The sequence below is a fragment of the Vidua chalybeata genome, chromosome 5, assembly GCF_026979565.1.
Source record: "Vidua chalybeata isolate OUT-0048 chromosome 5, bVidCha1 merged haplotype, whole genome shotgun sequence".
Taxonomy (NCBI): domain Eukaryota; kingdom Metazoa; phylum Chordata; class Aves; order Passeriformes; family Viduidae; genus Vidua; species Vidua chalybeata.
The window spans coordinates 24,579,921-24,602,455 of NC_071534.1; the positions used below are offsets into that span (position 1 = coordinate 24,579,921).

General features: G+C 38.7%; 1 protein-coding gene across 1 annotated transcript in view; it reads right to left on the reverse strand.

Moving 5' to 3' along the window:
• The window catches only part of MYBPC1 (myosin binding protein C1), a 69,030-nt gene that overhangs the window by 2,604 nt on the left and 43,891 nt on the right, over window positions 1-22,535 (reverse strand). Inside the window, exons 16-32 of the mRNA XM_053942481.1 lie at window positions 22,204-22,366; window positions 21,334-21,440; window positions 20,018-20,151; window positions 18,707-18,863; window positions 18,089-18,193; window positions 17,281-17,469; window positions 16,530-16,664; window positions 16,377-16,457; window positions 12,950-13,018; window positions 11,753-11,920; window positions 11,184-11,272; window positions 9,588-9,783; window positions 8,836-8,975; window positions 5,905-6,064; window positions 4,340-4,476; window positions 3,241-3,427; window positions 899-957 (exon numbers count right to left, since the gene is read on the reverse strand). Of these exons, the coding sequence (XP_053798456.1) occupies window positions 899-957; window positions 3,241-3,427; window positions 4,340-4,476; window positions 5,905-6,064; window positions 8,836-8,975; window positions 9,588-9,783; window positions 11,184-11,272; window positions 11,753-11,920; window positions 12,950-13,018; window positions 16,377-16,457; window positions 16,530-16,664; window positions 17,281-17,469; window positions 18,089-18,193; window positions 18,707-18,863; window positions 20,018-20,151; window positions 21,334-21,440; window positions 22,204-22,366 (2,276 nt within the window). The remainder of the gene's footprint in view (window positions 1-898; window positions 958-3,240; window positions 3,428-4,339; window positions 4,477-5,904; window positions 6,065-8,835; window positions 8,976-9,587; window positions 9,784-11,183; window positions 11,273-11,752; window positions 11,921-12,949; window positions 13,019-16,376; window positions 16,458-16,529; window positions 16,665-17,280; window positions 17,470-18,088; window positions 18,194-18,706; window positions 18,864-20,017; window positions 20,152-21,333; window positions 21,441-22,203; window positions 22,367-22,535) is intronic.

Consider the following 22,535-nt stretch of genomic DNA (forward strand, 5'->3'; position numbering starts at 1 on the left):
CATTCTGACTTTATAAAACACCCATTTATATACACTTATCTATGTGTATGTCTATAAAAGCACTGAACTTTTTACCTATTGTAGCCTTTTAAGAAAAATACCTCAGTAGTTCAAAAGCTGCAGAAACATTATCCAGTCTGATCTCCTAACATGTTTTAGGACTGAAATCATGAATCTGGATGAATAATACATTGCAGACCAGTTTATGGGCATCTGTCATTTTAAAACTGCACTGTTATTATTCTGAATCTGAATCAAGATTGCAAGGAAAAAGACATTTCTATAGAAGGAGTCAAATTTTCTGAGTCCAAATGTACTTGAATAAAATAAGCTCTAGAAGAAATGAAGTAAATCAAGCAAAATTTTCTACTTGTAAGTAATTGAATCAAGATTTCATCCTTAAAATTGGTAGGTTAAGTTCAGGCTTGGATTATCATTCTGAGCAATAATTTGTAACCAAAGAGTAATCTGCTATAAAGAATGCCTTTTAAGTGCAGCAAATGACTTTATGATACTTCTGGTCTTTCAGTAATTCTACAAACTAACTGAAAGCTGGTTTATTTGAAATGCATATTTCTTTCTCCTGGAAAGATCTAAGTGTTGTGGTCTAACATATTCACAGTCATTAAATACATTCTTTATAGATACATGTACTTTTATGAAATTTGTCTAAAACCTTGGTAATTCTGATATTAAATACCCATATGATTGGGTATTTTCTTGATTAATTTGGCCTTCTTTTCTCATGTGACATAGACAATGTATGCCATGAGACTCCAGCTAGTTTAATCTAAAAAAGCAAAGAAATACACACTTTGCATGCAGAAAATGCATTTGCATGTGGAAAGAGAGGGTGGGAATGAAATGGAATGTCCAGAGGAGTACGCGCATTATAAACCTGATTATCCCCCGCCAAGCTGAGTGGTTCTCCTGGGTTAATTACTCCATGATAGATCACTGCAGAATTAGAATATTTATAGTGGTATTTATTTGCATTTGAAATTTTTCCCAGTTGATCTTTGCACCTTTTAAAAATAAAATTTCTTGTACAGCAACTTTGCTGTCACCAACCTATTATTAGAGTGATCACCAACCTTTATTTCACTTCCAAGATAAAGGTTCTCCAAAGATGTTTTTTCCATGATAAAAGAAGCACAGCACCTTATCTAATTCTTTTCATCGACCTCAGTGAAGCTGATAAGGAATCAGTTTTTTAGTGCTTGTAGTGGGAGATTTAGAGCCAAATTTAGGGGTCTACTTCAACAAACTCAAGAGATACATACAGTATTTTTTTTGTTATGAGATTCTGCATATGTTATTATCTTTCAAGACAGATGAGAAAGAGTAATCTATTACATGACTTTTTACACAAACACATTTACAAAACAAAGCCACTAAATGTGTAATTGTACTGAGTAGGTCATGTAACTGCCATCTTTAAATTCACTCAGCAAAACTTAAAACCAAGAACAAAAGATTGTATATCTGAAATAACATCAGTACATGAAAAACCTCTTATGAGGACAGAATAAGTTTTTATTATTTTAATTGTGCTTATATGTATCACTAAAATATTTTCAGGAAACGAGCATTACATTTAGCAACAACTAGGGAGGGGGGTTAATTTTACACCTAAAATTGTGTAAGAAAATGGCTAAAATGTAGAAAATTGTAGCATGCTGATAATATTAATAGCCACAATATTCCAATATTATGCACACTCTGAAATTCTAGGCTGTTCAGGTACTTTTGGGGCTGAGCATTTATATAGGCACGGTAAATTTAAGTTCTCCAATATGTCAGAGATGGATGGCTAAAAGTAATTCTAGCCAGTGTAAGGAAACATAGCTTGCTACAATAAATACTCTTTCATGGCATAGAGCTCTCTAGCACGACTTACTAGTAAGTCAAACCACCTATCTATAGTAATAGCACCGTAGCTTGTATGTTCACCAGATAGGCAGCAGAGCCTTGAGCCTGTTATCCTTATTCAGACAACATTCAATTTTATCTCATAATCTTACAAATAAAGAGTTTGGTAGTCTGACTTGCTGGAATAAAGCTGAACTAGTTTAAAGCTGTACATATGAAAACAAACACACACGCACACACTGCAATTCATTTCCAGTGAGTCAGAAATCCGCAGGTCTCTGCTCTGCATCAGCATGGTGAGCAGTCATCTGGGGAGCCCTCCTAAATGAACAAACAGTCTGGGAAACTTAAGAGGATGATAAATCAACATGTAAGTCAATAGAAGAGAGAAAGAAGATGTAATTATGTCTTTGTACTCTGGTTGTTTAAGAGTAATTTGCTATATATGCCTAGAGCAAACGCCTAGCCTGTCCTGGTTTGCTAAGCTTCAGCTGCTGTGTTCACTTAGCAACATAACTTGGCTTTTCAGTATGAAAAAATAGACAAAGCAACCTTCTCAGGTGTTGAAGTTTTCTGTTATGCTGTGAAATAGAAAGTTTGCTTTTGATTAAAGAAAGCAATCTTAGTTCCAGGATGAGGACATCTCAAAGACAGTATCTTAAAACTAGAAAATACATTATTCATATTTTCATTACATTATTTAAGTGTTCTACTTAACATAGACCAAACATTTATTGAAATGTCTTCTTGCTGGCAAATCAGAGCTGTGGGACAAGATACATCAGAAAATACAGAAAATGGAAACTGAAATGCAAAATAAACACAATGAAATCCATAAAAATTTTAAATGTGGTTTTCATTATAGACTTAACATGATGGAAGTAATGTAATTAAAGCCATATTGATGTCACCTAAATTCCCTCAGAATTCCTTAGTTAGACACTTCCTATCAGCTGGCTTTAAGCAGCTTTCCTTACTTATAACCTCAGAATAATTTTTTGAGCAACACTCAGTTTATTCCACAGTTGAAACTAAAACTTTGGTGGGAATTAGTCCAGCTAAATATGACCCTATCTTCTCCTAGGAAGTAATTTTCTGAAAAATATGGTTCTGAGATTATTCATTAGGCATCCTATCCAAGTCCTGTTGCCATTCATGGTATCCCAGTTAATTCTAAACCACCTGAAATTGATAAAAATTTTCTATTAATGGAAACAGAACAAAAGAAAACATTATTATTTAGTCCTAACAGAGATATTGATTTAATCCAGGAAAATTGAACTCCCTTTTGCACTTGCCTTTCATCCTTTCATCTCTGTAGACAGTGCTCAGGCAAAGAGGGTGTTTGCAATGCTTTAAAGCCCTTACCTCTTACTTCCAGTTTACAGTCCACTTCTGCCTCTCCCAGCTCATTGACTGCTCGGCATGTGTAAGTGCCTCCATCGTAGGGGTTGGGTTTGCGGATCTCCAAGGTACAGACACCTTGGTTGCTGAACATCCGGTACCTTGGGTCATTCATTATGAGCACTTTGTTTTTCATCCACGTTATTTTGGGCTATGGTGAAAAAAACCAAAACAAAACAAAAAAGCAACAACCAAACAACAACAACAAAAAGAAAGTCCAAATGCACAAACCTGAACTGAAATATTTTATCCCCTATTTTGTGGTGTTCAGTTAAAGCTGAGTAATCCAGAAATGATAAAAAATAGGTGAAGTAGTGATAGAAAGGAAACTAAATCTTAACTCAAAGATTGTCTGCATCATACATCTGATTTTTAGCACTTTTTTTTCAGTGCAGTTCTTATCACCTAATTAAAGTCATAAGTACAAACCTGTTATCAGTACAAGAACTGTGTAATTATAGCAAACAGCTGATGATTAGCTTCTGACATCCAATTACTCTAAGGCAATAGGAAAAACATATTTTTCCACAGTAATTTGCACAGTCAGAAACTGTGAAGGTGAAGTGCAAACAGCACTCTGGTTTTCTCATTTTACAAGGCCAGTTCAGTTTCTCACACCAGAAAAAAGATCTCAGAAAGACACAAGTCAAAAGAAAGTGCAAGATACATTGCGCAGTGGGTCTGAGAAACAATGTGGCACCCAGAGCATTCCTGCAGTGTGCTTACTTAGAGAATAATTAGCTCTTTATAGAATAATTATGGCTTTAATTTAGTAACAACTTTTACTGATATATTAAATGTACAGCTGTTGTCAGTGAGAATGCCAGCAAAGTCCAGCCTTTTCCTGAGGTTCTGCCCCTTCACTGAGTTACCTGTGCATTTAATATTGTAGTGCCCGTAGCACAGGTAAGCAGCTTCTTTATTTTTGTATTCGTTAGAACCCACACCTGTCTGTTTGCCTTCAGCCTGGCTCATGAGTTAAATGGTAAAAGTGGCATGTAATTTTCATTGTCAGGTTAAACTTTCTGGTGTTTTAAGCACTGCTGTCAGAGCTGTGCTGTACCTTGGGGTTGCCCCGGACGCTGCAGTTCAGGGTGGCATTGTAACCAGCTACAGCAAACGTGTTCACCAGGGGCTGAGTGAACAGCGGCCGCTCGCTGAAGTCAAAGTCATCGTAAACTGGGTATTTGTAGACTTTACCTATGAAGGGAAAATTAAACATTTATAAAAAGAGTATTAGCAGGTAGCTAAACACCCAAGCACATTAAATGGCTACAGAGAGTTAGTTCTGATCTGCACTGCTTTAGGTACCAACGTGACTCCAGTAGCTGCACTTGCAGGGGAGGCTGGAGGCGGATCTGCACAGTCACTGTAGCCCTTGGTCACGTTATGGCATTGATTCTGCAAGCTTCTCTTTGTTTCCTGTGCAGGTGGCGCACAAATCACGTTCATTCTGTGTCTGTGCCTGTGTGCCCTGCTAAAGAGCAGGATGGATCCTAACCCGTGTACTTCAGGATGCCTGTCTTTGGCAAGCCTTGTTCACTCTGCTGCCAATTAATTTTTTCAGTTTGTTCTGATTATAAACTGTCCCTGTATCTGAAAATCTATTTTTCATTCTGCTTCAAACAGTGCACTGACAATACTGATACCTAAATGGATGCAGTTTCTGAACAAGGAAAACATGGTAGTAAAATGTATTTTCTCACTGCCAGTTTATCTCCACTCTGCAATAGAGATTACCACCAACAAATCCTCTTCAGCCACACATTCATCTGGCATTTAAAGTGTCCAGACAAACAGACATCTATTCCTGTGCAAAGGTATCATTATGCAGCTTTGCTTCACTGAAAGCTGATCCAAGCTCTCATACTGACTTCAGTGCAGCTTAGGCCTGATACTTGCTCTCATGAGAAGGGCAAGTAAGCAGTGCTTAAAAAGAATTCCTAGAGCCATTCTCTTGTTCATGACTCCAGAGTCTTTCAGCCTGGCTGTGTGTTTTGTACAGGTTATCTGTCCTCTGCATCATGGCAGTCATGTATTCCTTCCTTCAGGTAAACTGCTTTGATTTTCTCCTTGTAAGCTATTTGTTTTTAGAATTTCCTTTCCATAGGAAAGTTGTGGTTCTTAAGTTTACAGTGCCATTTCCAACTGACATTGTCAGGATTTTTGACTGCAGAATCAGAATTTGCCCAACCCCACCCTCAAGAGAAGTGAAGCAGGGGTTATGCTTTTCTGTTGCATCCTGCCTGAAGTGGAGGGAGTGCCTGCACAGCTGATGCCAAGTCTCCAGAGGAAGGCAGTGACCCACTGCTTCTAACAGAGCAGCTGCTTTACTCCTCTCCAGCTCTTGTCAATGCATATGTGCCAATGGTAACATGAGTCTGAGATCCAAGACCATAGAAAATGTCAGATCATGGGAGAAATGTCCCAGTCCTGATTAAAAGCAGTGACTCTGAGCTATGTGGACAAACCAAGATGTCTGAATAGGAAATGCCCTTGCTGTTGGACCTCGGCTTGGGGCTGGGAGTGCCTCTGAATGCTTTAGAGATATGGCTTTTACCTCTAGTCACCTTCCAGCCTCTGAGCATCCCTCCCTCCCCCTTGACGAGGCGTGGATAATTAACTAACCATCCTTTGCAATCAGAGCACTCTCTTTGGTCATGGTTGCATCCTCGCTGAGGCCGCACATGTTCTCAGCAAAGACCCTGAAGTAGTACTCGTTGCCTATGACCAGCTCGTTGATGGTGGCACTGGTGCGGTGGTAGTGCTCAATCACGGTGAACCACTCCTGAAAGGCATAGACATGGGGCAGCAGCTCTCTGGCCACAGAGAGCAGGCACAGACTTTCCCAGGCATTTTCCCAGGGAAGGCTGTGAGAAAATCAGAGAAAAGAATGAGACACAATTCTTATCTCCACTTGTTGCACCTGCAGTTGTGAGCATGTGGAATGTGTCATGGAGATTTGTGTAGCAAAAGGTGATTTCTTAATTAGACACTGGATGGTGTTTGGATGGATTAACCAATTAGGTCAAGGCTGTATCAGACTAGCAGTAAGGGTTACTGAGTTTCTTAATAAGTATAGTATAATGTAGTATAAAATGATTTAATGAAACAATTGATCAACCTTCTACAATCATAGAGTCAATGCTAATTATTACCCAGCTGAGGGCCTGTGGCAACACAGACACACAGGGTGAGCTCCCCCCAGCACCCCACACTGCCGAGACATCCACTGGAAGGATCATCAAGCTTCTGGCAGTAGGTTCTTCTTTGAAGAGAATGCAGCTAACAATAATTAATAATGAAATGAGTGATGATGGCAGTACAGCAGAGCTCACTGCTGAGCAGTGAAGGTCGAACGGAAGGTGAGCCCTACTGAATTGTTACACTGGCAGCTGGAAGGGTTCATTTTAGCAACTGCAGTATTACAAAGGCTGTGTTGTGTGAGCAGGGCAGGCTCCCTCATTCCTAATCCACACTGCTGACAGAGAAAGCACAGTTGCAGATAACAAAACTGCATTCCTGTGGGAAGGCAGTAGCATGTGCTGTTCTGCAGTAATATGCACTCACAAGAGGCCGCTGCACTAAACCTGCCCGCTCTATCACAGGCTGAGTGTTCATGAGAAATGTAGCTCTGTGCTTGTGGTCCTCTGATATCTAAAGGCCAAGATGGGTAAGTGGGTTTTAGTGCTTTAGTCTTGCAGCAGTAACAGGATGTGTGAATTCTGTCTTATTACACAATACCTAAACAACAGTCTGAGATGAAAAAGGTTAATGCTAAAAATGCAATTAATATAAAATGCAATATGACCACAGTAATGTGTCTGCTTTTCTTTGCTCTGCCCTAAATAGTTTTCTTGCTTTTCTAAACATGAACTTGTCCTGAGTTCCCTGTACCACAGTTTGCATTAATATTTGGTCAGCTTTAAGAGCCAAAGTTCCTTTGGGAAAACAGTTTTTTGTAGAAGACCAGCTGTGCCAGAATTGCAAAATGCACCACCACAGATATGGTGAGGAAAGTGACCTGAATGATCCATTTCACACTGAACCCTAGATGCTGCTTGCTGTTGTTACAGTAATTTAGAGGGGATATTGTTCTGGTCACTGTACCAAAGACCATATCTTCTTACAGTCTCAAGAGAAGGAGAAAAGATAAAAAAAAAAAAAAAGATAAGAAGAATGTATTGATCAGACCATCATGCCATCATGGAGACCAACATATTAATATGGGGGATAGGAGAGGACAGCAAAATATTTTCTGGAGAAGGAAGCTCCCTAAATATTACCCTAGATTTCCAGTGTTTGAATTTGCAGTAAATGTTAAATCTGTGGAAATCTTAAAATCTTGTGGAAACCCAGGGCACCAGGAATATTTCTCTGTCTGCTCTGGGGTGTCCTGACCCCCAGGGGACTGATTTTGACCCTCATTCATGGAGAAAACTTCCTAAGCCTCAAAATAAACTAGAAACCACAAAAGTGTGAAATAGATTATAGAGATTGTAGACAGTAGTATAGTATGACACATGGGTGAGAAATTTAAGTTTCAGAATTTTTAGTATGTTATAGATGGGTTCAAGATGGAGGATATAGGGTGTTGTCTTGCGTTCCTTTCTTCTTTCTTCTTCTTCCTCTTTCTTCTTGGGTTTAGGTGGTGTCTCGTAATTGGGTAGAAAAATCCGCATTGCGGGTCTTTAGGGGTCAGTTATTGGGTTAGAAAGGGAAATAATTTAGGTGCCACTTCTTAATTGGGTAGCTTAGTTTTTGATTAGACTTAAAAGGCCTTGTAACAAGAGATTGTTAGCCATTTTTGTGCTGTTTTTCCTGCACGCAGAGTCTGGTGTAGACAGTGTGCTGAAGTTTTAATAAGATAACAATAAACAGAAGCTGAAGACTGAAAAAGTCCAATGCATCTCTCGTTCCTGACACAGAACTGCTCCAGGAGGGTCTCCCCTGCCAGGGGAGCCCCCAGGCAGTTGCCCAACTTGGGGCCAGCAAACTCACACTATCTTTTAAGAAAGTGTACAATTTTTGTTAGTTTAATGAAAATAATAAATATTTCTGTATTGCAATTTTCATCTGTAAATCTCAGAGCGGTTACAGAAGTATCTATGTTCTGTTTTGCCATGGGTAGTAAAGAATGGCAATGACTTACACAATGTGACATTGCAGGTTTGAAAACAGCAGCAATGGAAAACCTTTGTACTGGTAGCAGCCTACTGAATTCAGAATTAATGTTTTAAGGTTTTATTTTCTCTCCTAAGGCAAAGGAAAAATGCAGAATTACTTCTCTCAAATCCACCTATCCTTCCCAGTTTTAGTCCTTCTCTTTGGAATAATTTGAAAATATTTCTACTTCTAGGCTTAGTGAAGAAGAGATTTTTAGAGCTTTTAGAGGGTCCTGTAGAGATTTTTCAAATGCTGATAATCAGCATTTGTTGACAAATGTTGGACAATGAGTGCTTTGTCCGACTACATGCTTTTAAGCCTGTAAAGCTTTCTGTTTTTAAAAGGGAGAATTCATGAGTACATCCAGTTTTTAAACATCTCCTTATTACTTACCATACTCTTCTTATCTGCTTTTTGAATAGTGTACCCAGTAATGGCAGCATTGCCGTCATCTTTTGGTGGCTTCCATGATAAATTCACATTCTCTCCCCAGACATCCTCAATAGTCACAACCTCTGGTGGGCCTGGACGATCTGCAACAAAAAATATGACATATTCTAGTGTTTGTTTTCTTTATCTTTTTCCCACACACATCTTCCAATTAGTTTGATTTCTCTCTCTTTCTTACAAAAAAAAAAAAAAAAAAAAGTCAAAAGAAAGATGTGGTTGCAAAATAAAAATTTCCAAAGAGAAGGCATGTCAGAATTACAATACATTATTACAATACATTTAATAAAGTTGTGCTGCCAGTTTTGCCTATTATGGATGGTAAAAATGAAAAATAAATGTGTTTTCTTGTCTGTCTTTCCTACCTTTCGTACTTTCTTTTTTAGGATTTAGGATTTCTTCCACACTGCATTTGTGACAAACTTGCTATGCATTTGCTACCATTACTGTCTATGGGTACCACTCAACAGGAAAAATCTTGCATCCTGGATAGACAAGAATGTGAGGGGCTTAACAGAGAAAAAAAGAGATTGACATATTCCAACAATGCTATCATGTATGGAGGTTTCCTGAGGGACCAGAAATCTACAGCCAAGTAATTGGACATGGAGAGATATCACCGCCAAGAAAGATGTCGGCATTCCCATTTTCCTGTAGCCTTGGAACAGCTGGATTTATTTCTGTTTCTCCAAACATACCAACGATCTGAATATCTATTGTAGCTTTGTCCACCAAGTTCTCCACCTCCACTTTCATGTCGTACTCCCCGGAGTGCCCCCGCTCTGCCTTTCGGATGAAGATGATGGTGTCCTGCTCCGTGTTGCGGATGTTGATGTCGTTCTTGTCGATCGGAGAACCGTTTTTCTCCCAAGACACTTTTGCCCTTGGTTTTCCCTGCAAGGAGTCAGGAAACAATTTTCGTATGATTTTTTTGGAGAGAAAAGGGAAGAGAAGGAAACAGGTTTATTTCGCGTTTTTCCCAGACAGGAAATAAAAATTGACCTGAAAGAAACAGAATTATTTTTTTAAATTATATACCATTTAGAGATGCAATCATACAAATTCTCCTAAAATATAATTTATTTTTTGTGTTTTTTTTTTTTTTGTTTTGTTTGTTTTTTTGTTTTTTTTTTTTTTTTTGTCCAGGAGACTGAAAATATTTGCAGGTTCTGGCTATATTGGACAATTGTCACTCTGGCTAAATTTGACAAATAATTTACAGTTTTCTGAAAGAAAAGGGAGAAAAAATAACCCACAGAAAATGTAGAACAAAGTATTTCTGGAAATGCTTGCATTCTCTATATTGCCAGTGAAAGAAGAAAGTAATAGATTCAACCTCCAGGGATCCTAAGCTCTCTCCATTCATTGCAAAGGAAGTTGTAATAGCTGCTAGGAAGGCTGGATTGATCTCTTTTGTATGCCATTTTTTGTGTGTCTAAGCGCCCAATATAGGTACTTAAAGTAGAGTGAAATTCACCTGCTTTGCCATGGGATTTTCCTTCCACAGGCAAACAGTTTGCAGATGCTGTCTGAAAGGGATAATCTCACACCATTTTGAACATCATATCTTAGAGAATAACCATAAAATACTCCTTTAATTTCTCAAGAGAAATATATCTTGCAGTGTACTGCTGATCAAGCTTTTATGAGGCTTTTAACAGCCTCTGTGAAGCTGAGTTATGCCAACCCAGTATCCTAAAATGTGCAGACATGAAATAGAAATGAATTCTTTTATTCAGAAGAAGGACCCTGCAAGGAGAGAGGCAGGTGCTGTTTAAAGGTATGAGAATGAAGGTTAACACGATGCTGTGGGAAAACATGCAACGTATTTTAGAAATAGTCTTATTACAGTTGTGATCTCAAGGATTTAACAGTTGCAGTCTGCCCACTCTTCCCCTCACTTTTCCTCTCCTGACAAGGAAGCTATTAAATGCTGATGTTCCAGTCTTGATACCCATATTTAACTGCTTCCAGTGCAACCCCTTTGCATTGTGCAATTGTCTCATGTGCAATGTCTTCTGTGAAGATTTGTAAGCATCCTTTGGATGACAGATGACCAATCAGTCTGTCTGAGTTACCCAATTCATTACTTGGCTGAAAATAATTTGTTTGAGATGCTGAACCAAAAACTTTCAAGCAACTCTGTACTTCAGAGTGCTTCCACATGTGCTTAACTTAGCTTACTGGCCAAAATTACAGAGAAATCACTTAAAAAACAGAGGTATCAAGAAAAAAATTTCAAAAAGGGAAAAAAAGGCAAAAATATTTTTTCTGTCATTGTTTTTAGTTCTTACCTGGAAAGGAATAACAAGATTCACAGTTTCTCCAACTCTTCGAGTATAGGTTTGTTTTAAGTGTCTTGGTAGACGAATCTTTGGAGGTTCTGAACAAAACAAAAGCTTGTGTTGAGCACTTATCTTCCTTTCTAACCAAGGCAGCACTGGTGTGCATCAGTATAAAAAGGAGACAGTGTGGTCTAAAATTCTAAGAAGTGACTAATGAGTGAGATGTCTTAAATTTCATGGTCCCCCAGTGTTGCATTCAGGACACCATCAGCTTTTTTAACATCAAATGCTACGATGGTAGAATTTGGTGGGAAGCTTAGAAGAACTAAAAAAAAAGTACCATCAGGTTCAAGTTCTGCAGAAAAAAAGCCCTGAAAAACTGAGAAATAAAGGTTCAGAAATGAAACAAAATTATGAAATTTTTTAAAGACAGTTTCATGATTTCTAGCCACCACAAAATTGCTTTGTAAGGCCATATAATCAGTTACCAATAACAAGTATTAGCCTCAAAAAAAACCCAAGGTATTAGTATGGAAACAGGATGTATTTGTGGGTAAGTGTAGGCAGCAGGATCTTACCTATCACTTCCTTGACTAAAATAGGCTGTGGGTGGTACTTGGGCTCACTTTCACCAGCAGCATTGACAGCTTTTACTCTCACAAGGATTTTTGAGCCAGTTGGAAGGCCATTGATGGTAAACTTCGTTTTGTCTGTCAGCTCTGGGTTAGCCACGATCCATTCATCAGCTGGTTTAGGGAAGTGAGGGGAGGAAGACAAATCCAAAAATAGGGAATTATAAATACATCCACAGCATGGCTGAGGAAAATTACAGAACAGTCGTAGATTCGTTAGATTTTAATGAATAGTTCTATTTTGTTTTTCTAATTATGCTGTAACAAAATGTAGATGCATTTTCATATGTAGGAAGAATGTTTCAAACCCTAAAGGGTTTCTGCTGATTATGTATTTGTATATTCATATATTTATATATCTTTATATAATGATACAAATGTTATTAGAATATGTCTATAATTTAAGTGTACCAGAGAGAAAACTGGTTAGATTCTTTAATTCAGCTAGAATAAAACAAGAGGGACAAGGAATATATTTCCAAAAGCACTCATCATTGCTTTAACAGCTTCCTTGAAGAGAAATGGGTTTTGCAATTAATTTCAACCAGTACTGAGTACCCTTGAAAGTATGACTGAGAAATAAGAGAAACATAGAATATTTATACATTGCAATGAAATGCCATCTCTCCTCATGCCCTAAAAAAAAGGAAGGCTGTGTCTGAATTCTTCACATAATTACAGCATTCTCAGATTTTTGATCCTACCCCCAGGTGGTTGCATGAAGTTCATAGAGTGATCATAACAGTACAGTCTTTTGAACAGCTTCAATTACAAACCATACTTTCTCATCCACCCCGTCCTCCCAGCACAGACTGCCCTAACACTGCTGGCACCTGGGCACAGGAGTGCAAGACAAGAGAACTGTTATGAACTGGAGAGCCCTGCAGAACTAGAGCATAGTGCTGTGGTACACTTTCATAACTGAGTGTCTTGCTTTTAGGAATTAAGTTTTCATTTTCAAGTAGAAGAGGATTTCAATCAATGACTGTTTCCCAAGTAACTCCCCCTCCCCTTACACCTATACTACAGAAAATTCCGTAGACTGTTGCCCCTAAAATTCACTGTCAGGAATTTATCTTTACTTTTATAAAGAGAGTTTTTCCTTCATTAAAGAAGACTTATACCCTTTGTGGAATACTGTACCTTCCAGGTTAAAAGGTGGCTCCCCCAATTCCTCAGACAGATCTGTCGATATACCTTGAGAGAATCCATCTTTAAAATTAATCAGAGACACCCACTTTCACACAGATGGAGCATTTTGTCAGTGGTTAGCAATTCCTGTTAGTAAGTATGCAAAGATAGATGCTGGGCTTTACAGATTTAGAGAACCCACATTTAGGGAGACTGCAGGGAGAAAAGAGATGGAAAGAGGGCATCTAGATCACAGAACAATTATATGTGATGCCCACAGGAAAGATAAAGGATGAAAGAAGAGGAGGATATAAAGTTCTGTGAGTTTTTGGGCCCCACAATAGCCCTAGAAATATGAAAAGAAAGAGACAAAAGGAACACTTGGAAGAGAGAAATGAAACAAAATGATGATGGGAGAAAGTGTAGAAGGTGAAGAAAATACATCGTAGAAGAGATTAAAAAATCAAAGATAAATTCTGAGTAAGAGAGACAGAAAAAAAGAGGTCTTGGAAAAAACTTGGAGGAAACAGAGGAAGAGAACACATTTAGCTAAAGGTAACATAGATAGAAGATTAAAGAAGACCAGACCCATGGATGATGACAGATATGATGTAAACCCTAAGGCTTTATTTCCTGAACAAAGTTATCACTGCCCTGGATTTCCTGTAATCCTGGAGCTGGCTGTTTTTGGGATAATAAAAATGCTATTCCAGTATTTTTGCATGGTCCTGGATGAGTACACTGGTAAAGAATCTCAGCCAACAGAAACTCTCTGAAGTACTTATTTACTGGCTATAAAAACAGATCATCTGCAGGTACAACAGCCTGTTATAAGCAGACAAACATTTTGTCATGGAGAACACTCAGGCTGTGCTCCCCAGGCTGCTCTCCAAATGCCCCACAAGAACCCATCAGCAGCACACTTTACTGGGGACTGACTTCTCCTGTGTCAATAGGATTTAGTCTGCTCCACATCTCCAGAGCAAGAGGGCCAAAGCTGGATATTGTAAACTAGGCTTCTCTCTCTCTTTCTATATATATATATATATATATATTCAATATTCATGTTATTCACACCTATGCAATGTTGGATCAGGATACTCATGATGAGGCTCCATTTCAGTAACACACATGGAGTGGTACATAGTTAAGGACTCCAAGAATCCACCACATTGATCAAGTTATGTGGTTCTGACTAAAGGGAAATACCAATTTTGCAGAGCCAAACCAATGTTTATATTATTATTCTAAATTATCTTTATATGTATCTTTTTTGTTTTCCTATTGTCAGCTTGTGATTTCTCCTAATGATTTCTATGTTAAGGAAGACTCTAAAAAGCCCTCTTGAAAACTACTTCAGTAACAACAATGAAAGAATGGAGAATGTAAATACAGATGAGTTTACAAACAGATAATTAAGAGAAAAAAGCAGCAGAATGAATAGAGACAGTCATAAAAAGTATCTTGAAATTAAAAAGTTATTAAACATTACAGAAAAAATTAGTTTGAGGCAGAATAGGGCTGAGAAAAAAGAGGCACTAAGATATTGAAAGAAAGGGAAAAAACAACTGAACAGAGAGAAAAAGATGAATAATCCAATAACATGACGTTTAAAATTGGTATTTTAAAATTGACATTTTAAAATTGGCATTTTCTACTTATCTTGCTCCTTACTAAGCATTTTAATAACATATATACATAATGTCAATTGTGTATATATAGATGTATATGCATATATAGGAGGTATATATAGATATACATAAACACTCAAAACTATGTAAAATACATTGTACCCATTGTATTTTAACTGAGGTGGGTAACAGTAAAATGACAGACTTGGCTGTCATTTTGTTGTATCTTCATGTTTAAAACCTATCTGGAAAAAAAAGTAAAGAATTTGTTCCATTTAACAAATATACAATGTTCTTCTGTCTAATAGCCCTTTAAAGACAGATTTAGAAGATTCCTTTTCAAAGCCATACTTTGACTTAACCTGTCTGTATTTCTCATCCTCTCTTATCACCTAATTTGGATATCACATACTCTAATGTCAAGCACCTTTAACTTTTCCCTTCCATTCTACCCAATGCTACACAAAGCATAATATACAGCATACACTGAAGTCCTCACATTGACAGTCCCCTTAATATTCCCCTACACCTGGCAAGTGCAGTGGAAACAAAATAAGAACACTGTGTCTTGATGGAAGACTGCATGCTTACTCGCTCTGAGCTGTTCCCGCAGCTCCCTCCCAATATACAAGGAAAACCCTTCCTACCATTCCAGCTGTGTCTGCCTTCAGGTACTCTTCTCTGGGTCTCGGAGCTTCTTGCAGTCCTGCTCCTTAAAGATATTCATCTCAATACTACAAGATGCTGAGTGCTCCTGAGAAAAGCCAGTGGTTCTTCTTCACACCCTCTCCCACTTGCCTGAGAGAGAGCTGAGTGTACTCTGATGCCATGGCACCTGACCACGTTTATGACCTACTGTTTTCCTGGATTTTCTGAATCTGAAACATGTGACAGCATGAATGACAGGTTCTGTCCTCTACCTTTTGTCTCCAGGCTATGGACTGCGTTCATGAAAAGCTTTCATTGAAATAAATGCCTTTGTGGAAATAGGTGTTTAACCCCTCGCTTGATTTACAGCACAGTTAAGAGCAACAGCAGTGGAGCTGAAGATAACTGTGTCCCCTTCATCCACATCCACAACATTGCTGCAGTTGATACGTTGGTCCACAGAGGCTGGGTATTGCACATACCACTCCAGGCTATTTGATACTTACCCGGGTGCTGGTGGATTTTACTTTTTGAAAATAGGCTTCATTTGATGTAAGTTCAGGAGAAAATGTGCTGGAAAAGACTAAGTTTCTGCTGCTTGATCACCAAAGACTCTTGGTTGTAAAATATCATTTCTATTTCCCTGCTCCTTCTTATTTTACTCTCAAAAGTTAATTCAGTGTCTTTATCTTCCTCCTTCAGTTCTTTTTTTTTTTTTTCTTAGATGGACATAGTTAAAGATCCCCAAAACTGCACTGAAATGTTGGAGAAATTAAAGATCTAGACATGGACTTTGCATGCCTAGATGACTTCTACAGGAACTATTGGAGAGGCTGTTCTCAGTGTTAGCAGCTGGCACTTGAAATAGCTGGTTAGTAACATGTCAACATAGGAATTACCACACTGAGGACCTCCTGTCCCTGAAACCCAGCCAGCCTGAACATATTTTGGGCCACACCTTTAGCCATTCATTATTTTCTATGCCTTCATCCACCAATGAACTCTTTACTGCCCTGACTCTCATTTAGCATCTGAAAGAGGGGAGTTATTAGCATGGTACTTGGTACACTACAGCAGATTATATGGCTTTGGATTTGGATTTCAAATCAAGTGCAAGATATGTTGAACCACAGTCAGTGGGTGGCATCTGGAATACAAACCAAAGGAAGCCTGAACAAAACCCTGCTCCTTGAGGTTTTCTGCCTGATTATTCTCTGCCTGAGAGCCAGAGCACCTGATACCTGTAGAGAAAAAATGGAGAAAGTCTCACCCACTTTCACTGTGAGTCAGGTACCCCGGGTGTTCTCACTTACTTCCTTCAAAGCAGTATTCCACCACGTAGCCGTCCAACCCTGCCGCCCCAATCTGGTCTGGTGGCCTCCACTTCATTGTCACCGAGGTGTCGGTCACGCTGTCCACTGCCAGCATCGTTGGGGGGCTGGTAACAGCTGAAGCAAGCGGGGAGAAGGCCAAACACTGTGTTACCACTAAAGGTTTATGTTTATGGTCTGTGTTCCTCTAATTCAGTATCCCAGGTGAGAGACTACCCTGCTGGCCAGGATGATTTCCCATCATCCCTGGCACATCTTTCCCAATTAGGACCATGCTAGGAGAAAGCAGCTACCTCATCCCATGTCTGCTCACAGCCTGACCCAGGGATAAATTCCTCCTGCTGAGGAGAGAGGAGGACAAGCAGCTGTGGCTGGTAGAGCAGAGAAGCTGGAGCAGTGTATTCTATCTCAGCAGGTATGTTCTGACAGGAAGGGAGCATGCTGGACCTGTAACAGCCCCCTCCTTCCTCCTCCTCTGCATTCTTGGGGTGCTGCTGAGCAAGGGGGGAACCTTTGCTGATCTACAGAAAAGACCGCAAGGGACTTGCGGTTGTCACAATAGTTTGAAAATCTGTTTCTTTTTATGAAAAGGCCACTGAGTTAGCCTGTCACTGTGGGAATGACAAAGCCTTCTAGCTGTCACACTAATAAAAAAAATATAATTAGGTGATTTTAATAACATATTAATGGTTATTTTCCAAATGCATACCTAGCTCTGCTCTTGGTTACTTACCTAAAGGAACAAAGGACTTGGAAGGCATGCTTGGCTTGGACATGCCGATGGCATTGACAGCAAACACACGGACCTCATAAGCAACACCTTCAATCATTTTCTTTGGCTCAAAAGTTGTTTCCTTACAGAGTTCGAAATTCAGCCTCATCCACCTGGAGCTTTGTTTCTTTTTCCTCTCAATGAAATATCCTTTTGACCAGAAAAGATTTTATGATAATAAATGATGGCATAAATGTCAATAATAAACGGTCTATTTTTTGACTGCCCAGTGACAATTTTTTACTTGGATACACCTTAATATTCCCTTCTAGCTTCAGAGTGATAGTTTTCATCATTGCGAGCTATCTGAAGGCCACCTATTTGCTTTCATAGCCATATATGAGCTTTTTTTTTGACTTTACTTAGAAGACTGCTGTGTTTAGGGAAAAGGGTCTGGTTCTACTGACCTCTGGGCCCCTCTGACTTTCCTCTTGGTTCGGTGTATTAAAAGATATTCAGTAAATTGCTTCTGCAATTTCTTTTAACATTCAAACAGGCTACTAACAATGCCAAGTTTGGTTTTATAAGAGGTTGTCTTTCAAGTAGGGGACATGATAATGCAACAACATAGAAAATGACAAATCTCAAGGCATTAGAAAAACCGGTATCTGATAAAGTCAAAGAGTAGGTAGAACATTCTAACTACTGGATATTCCCAATGCCACTTTTCAGAGCCTAAGCTAAACTCCGATCCTGTTGCATCCACTATTCCGTGTCTGCTTCTTTTGTCTGTATTAGAGAGTCACCACCAAAAAAGAATAGTATGTACCTAAAATGGGTGATCCACCATCATTTGCTGGAGGTTCCCAGGTCATAATACACCAGTCTTCACCCACCTCAGTCACATTTGGTGCCTGAGGAGGATCAGGAACATCTGTTGTAAACAAAGTAAATATTATTTTGAAAAAAGTCCTCTTTTTGCATATGTTGAAATTAAAAATGTCAAATAAGAAACAAATCTAAATAGTTTTTGAGGTGAAACAAGAATTCCTAATGAGGAGAGAGAGCAGGAAAAAGAAATTTAGTGGATCGTGGCTGGTAGTTAGGAATGGATGAATGCCAAGATCTTCTGCACTGTTGAGACATTTGAGAGGCCCTCGAGGGCATGTGCCAAGACAGAGCCCACAGCCACAGGGGGAGTGGAGAACCAGGAGTGATAAGGGCAGCCTGAGACAATCAGAGAAGTTTGGCCCCTGGCAGCAGCAATAATCAACTTCTACTTAAATCCCTTCCAAGCTCCTACTCCCTTCAGTAACACCCAGCCTTCATTCCCTTGCATCCCAATTCCACACCTGGCAATGGGGACAAATAAGAAAATGGAAGTTTCCTGAGTCTCTACAGCAGTGATAAAAGACATGGCTCATGGGGACTGTTTCACATGACTTACCAACCACTTTAATGTTGATTAGAGCTGTGTCCTCTCCAGCCTCATTCTTTAAAGTGATTCTGAAAGGACCTGAGTCCTCCCTCTCAGCTGCATCAATGACCAGGCAGCTGCTGTCTGGGTATGATTCTGCCCGTATTCTTCCACTGTCTGTGACCATCTAGGAACCACAGAGAGCAGAGGGAAAAGTCATATTTTCTGGATTTGAGAATCAAAATATTCAAAAATCAAAATTTGAAAGTAGTACAGGTCACTTCAACAAAAATATTAAAGCAACTGTAAGAAAAACCACATCAAACTTCAGCATTTTAGTCACCTAATGATGAGAATAATGACAAAATAACAAAAATAAGTAAAACATAGTAACTACTATTTTACTACTACTAGTAACTACTAATTTACTATTCAATTAAGCCATTGCATCACAAAGGATGAGGCACTAGGCTTCTCCTTTGAGGTAGAACACCCTTTTGCCAACACCACATATCATTAATTTGATGGAAAAAGAATAGGTGATTCTTCCAAAAGTCAGATCAAAAGTAAGTCATTCACTTTAAAGGTCAGAGTGATTGTAATGGTCAGTAGTTTCTCCTCACAGATTTCAAATGCTGGCGCATATTTTGGAATATGTGTAGGAGCTCTCCTAGAATAAATCCCTGTTTGGACAGGACCACAGTGGTGACATTACAATTAATATTTGAAAAATAGAGGTCACAGATTTGACCAGACAGGTTTGATATGTGCAGTGGTGGCAACATGTCCCAGCTTCTACATAACACAATGAAAATTTAAATGTGAAAAGCCACTGTTTTGGTATTTACACAGCCAGGGATTGATCTAAGCAAAAGTTTTGCATTAAGACACCAGATGCAAGACCCCAGTTGCCTATTGTTTCACTTTAGACTTGAACTCCATTAGAATTTATCATTAATTTTCCAAAACCAGACCATATCATGGCTTCCTGCCAAAACATGGCAGCCATTCTGGGCATTGAATGCATAGAAGAAGTAGCCATTTGGTAAATTTTCACAACTGTTCTTCTGCATCCCATATATCCTTCTCCTCTACTATTTTTTAATAGTAAACTAATTTTTTTTCTTATTAATTTCAGGCTTTCCTTAAAAAGATCCAAAAGATACTAAATAATATTTATCTGTTTTACCCTTCTTTTTTGAGTAATGAGCATTTTTAAATATAGGGCATCTCTCCCTAATTTTCTGCCATTAAAATCTATGCCTTCAAAAGGCTAAAGATTATTTTTTGAAGGAAAGGGCTCCTTGTTCAGCTAAAGAAACCTCTACAATGACAATGTACCTTGTCCCCTCTACTCCAAAAGACTTTTGGAGGTGGTTCACCAGTGATGGGGATCTCAAGTCGTAGTTTGTTTCCTGCCACTACTGTCACAGTGTTATTTTCCCCAAGACCATCCAGGTGAAGTTTAGGAGGATCTGAAAAAGGAGAGATTGTCCAAGTTAGACATGTAGCTGCTGCTCTGAGAGCTCAGTGACCTGGTACAGTTCTGCAACACACAGAAACATGCTCTATGTTTTATTTTCTTGGTATTTTTAAGCAACTGATCTTTGTTTTGAAGAAAACTTGTGAAGAAAAATCTATTTAAGAAAATAGTTGCCTGATGTAAAAGAAATCATGGCACCATAGACATTTTGGAATAATAAGACCATATGAAAAAACCCACAACTGTTTCCCTGAGGCAGAATTATGTATATTCAGGTTAACTTCTGAGAGCGTTTTACTCTAAGTGGCTCTTGGGAATTTCAGTTGTGGGCTTTTTTATGGCACATCTAACCACGCTGCATCCTTCACTGTCCTTGCAGTTTAAAAATTTATAAACCCCAATCCTTTTCTGGAAACCAAAAACTTCTTTTGTTATGTACTCTGTGTACGGAGAACAACTGATAAATATCCTCTTGCAACTTTTTTAACATATTAGAAATATAACAGTGGTCATTCCCCTCTAGTACCACTTCCCTTTTCATTCTCTCTAAATCCCACCAATACTTTTTGTAACTTTGGTCATTTATACTGCTCTTCTTTTGACTTTCAAGTTGCTGGTTGTAGCTAGAAGCTGGCGAGGCATTGCTGTGGGAATAGTCAATGCCCTGTTTTATTTTTGTTTGAAGGGCTGGGATCACTAACAAGCCTTCTGCTTTGCTGAATGAATCAAAGCTGGGCAGAAGAATTTTTCCCTCTAGATAGCATTTAATGGATAGGTAAATATGTGCTTATTCTACTACTCTCTTTTCAAACTAAATCACATTTTGCAATGTTAGCAAGCCAGTTCTTAAAGACAGCAGTGTACATCTGAGAAGTGGATAGCAGCAGGTTTTTTGCACAAACTCTTCATAGTGGTTTAGCTTTAGGAACTCAGCCTCAAGAAGCCTCCCCCAGGAGCTCCCCCCAGCACATAAACTATGAGCAGATCCTGAGCACAGGCAAAGGACTCTCCCAGCAGCTCAATTGCACTTTGCCAAAGCTGCAGGTCTATTTTCTCTGGTGGATGCCTGCTCAGAGGATACAAAGTGGTTGTCATCAGGGGTATTTCACACTGCTTTTAATTTCCAAAGGTCCCAGAAAGATGTTCTATACAGGTCACTGTGCAGTATACTTACCCACAATATGCACTTTGCATGGAATATTAATGTTGTAGGCATCTGGCACAAACATGTATTCCCCCTCATCATCAACAGCAGAAACTGGTATAACAAATCTGTGGATTCTGTAAAAGAATTGAGAAAGAAGTCTATGTAAATTATTTTTAAAGACTGCTTGAAGCTATAAGGAAAAATCTGTGAAAATTTTAGGAGATCTGTGCAAGTGAGTAAAATTACTGACCAAAAATCCTTTACTTGTTGTTTAGTGGTAGTTTAGGCGATTAAAAACTGTGTCCTTTTTACAATATATTATTGAAAGAACCACCAAATAAAGTAACCAATTCTAGTATTGTTTATTTGAACACAGAAAAAGGAAAATACAGGAGTGTAATGTCTTTTACACAGGGATTCTATGCTGCTGCCATTCAACTGCAATTTGGTTGCTCAAGAAAAAATCTGTAGGTGATCCCATTGTGGGAATACTCTGACTTTTGTTGGACTATCTTTGTGAGTTCATACATACAGGAGCTATGAGAATAAGAGGTATAGAAAGGAAAGTGAAAAAGAGTTGTATATATTTTAATAATGTCTAACAATAATTTTATTCTTCTGCTTAATATCCCATACCAACAGCAACAGCAATGGAAAGAAGAATCAGTAGCTTGAACTTAGATGTGTTGAGGATTTGATTATTGTCCTCCACAGCCAAAATACACAAGATTAAAGGAAGCAAGGAGACATAGCTTTTAAAATTACAGAAATAAAGATGTCTTGAGAGACAGAGTTTAGGCTTGATTAGCAGATAATTTTTAGTGAGGTAACCCACATACTGCCACAACTCCACAGTGTCATTCCACCAAAAGCCAAGACAATACACAACAGGCTTACCTTCCTTTGTGATAAAGCTTTACACGGTCACTAGCTTCAATCAGCTGTCCATTTTTGTACCATTTCCCTTCCACATTCTCAGATATCTCACACTTCAAGTGGATTTCCTGTCCCAGCCTCACAGTCTGGTCTTCTAGTGCAAGTGATATCTTCAGAGGTCTCACTTAGGAACACAGAAGCAGATGCATTAAAGAAAAATGATGGAGCTCAGTAGCCATGGGGGGGTAATTTCCAACTTAATAATAAAACAGCTTGAATTGATCAGGGTGCCAATTTGTACAAAATAGTCAAGAGCAGCATGAGTATTACAAATAAAATGTACATTTATGCAT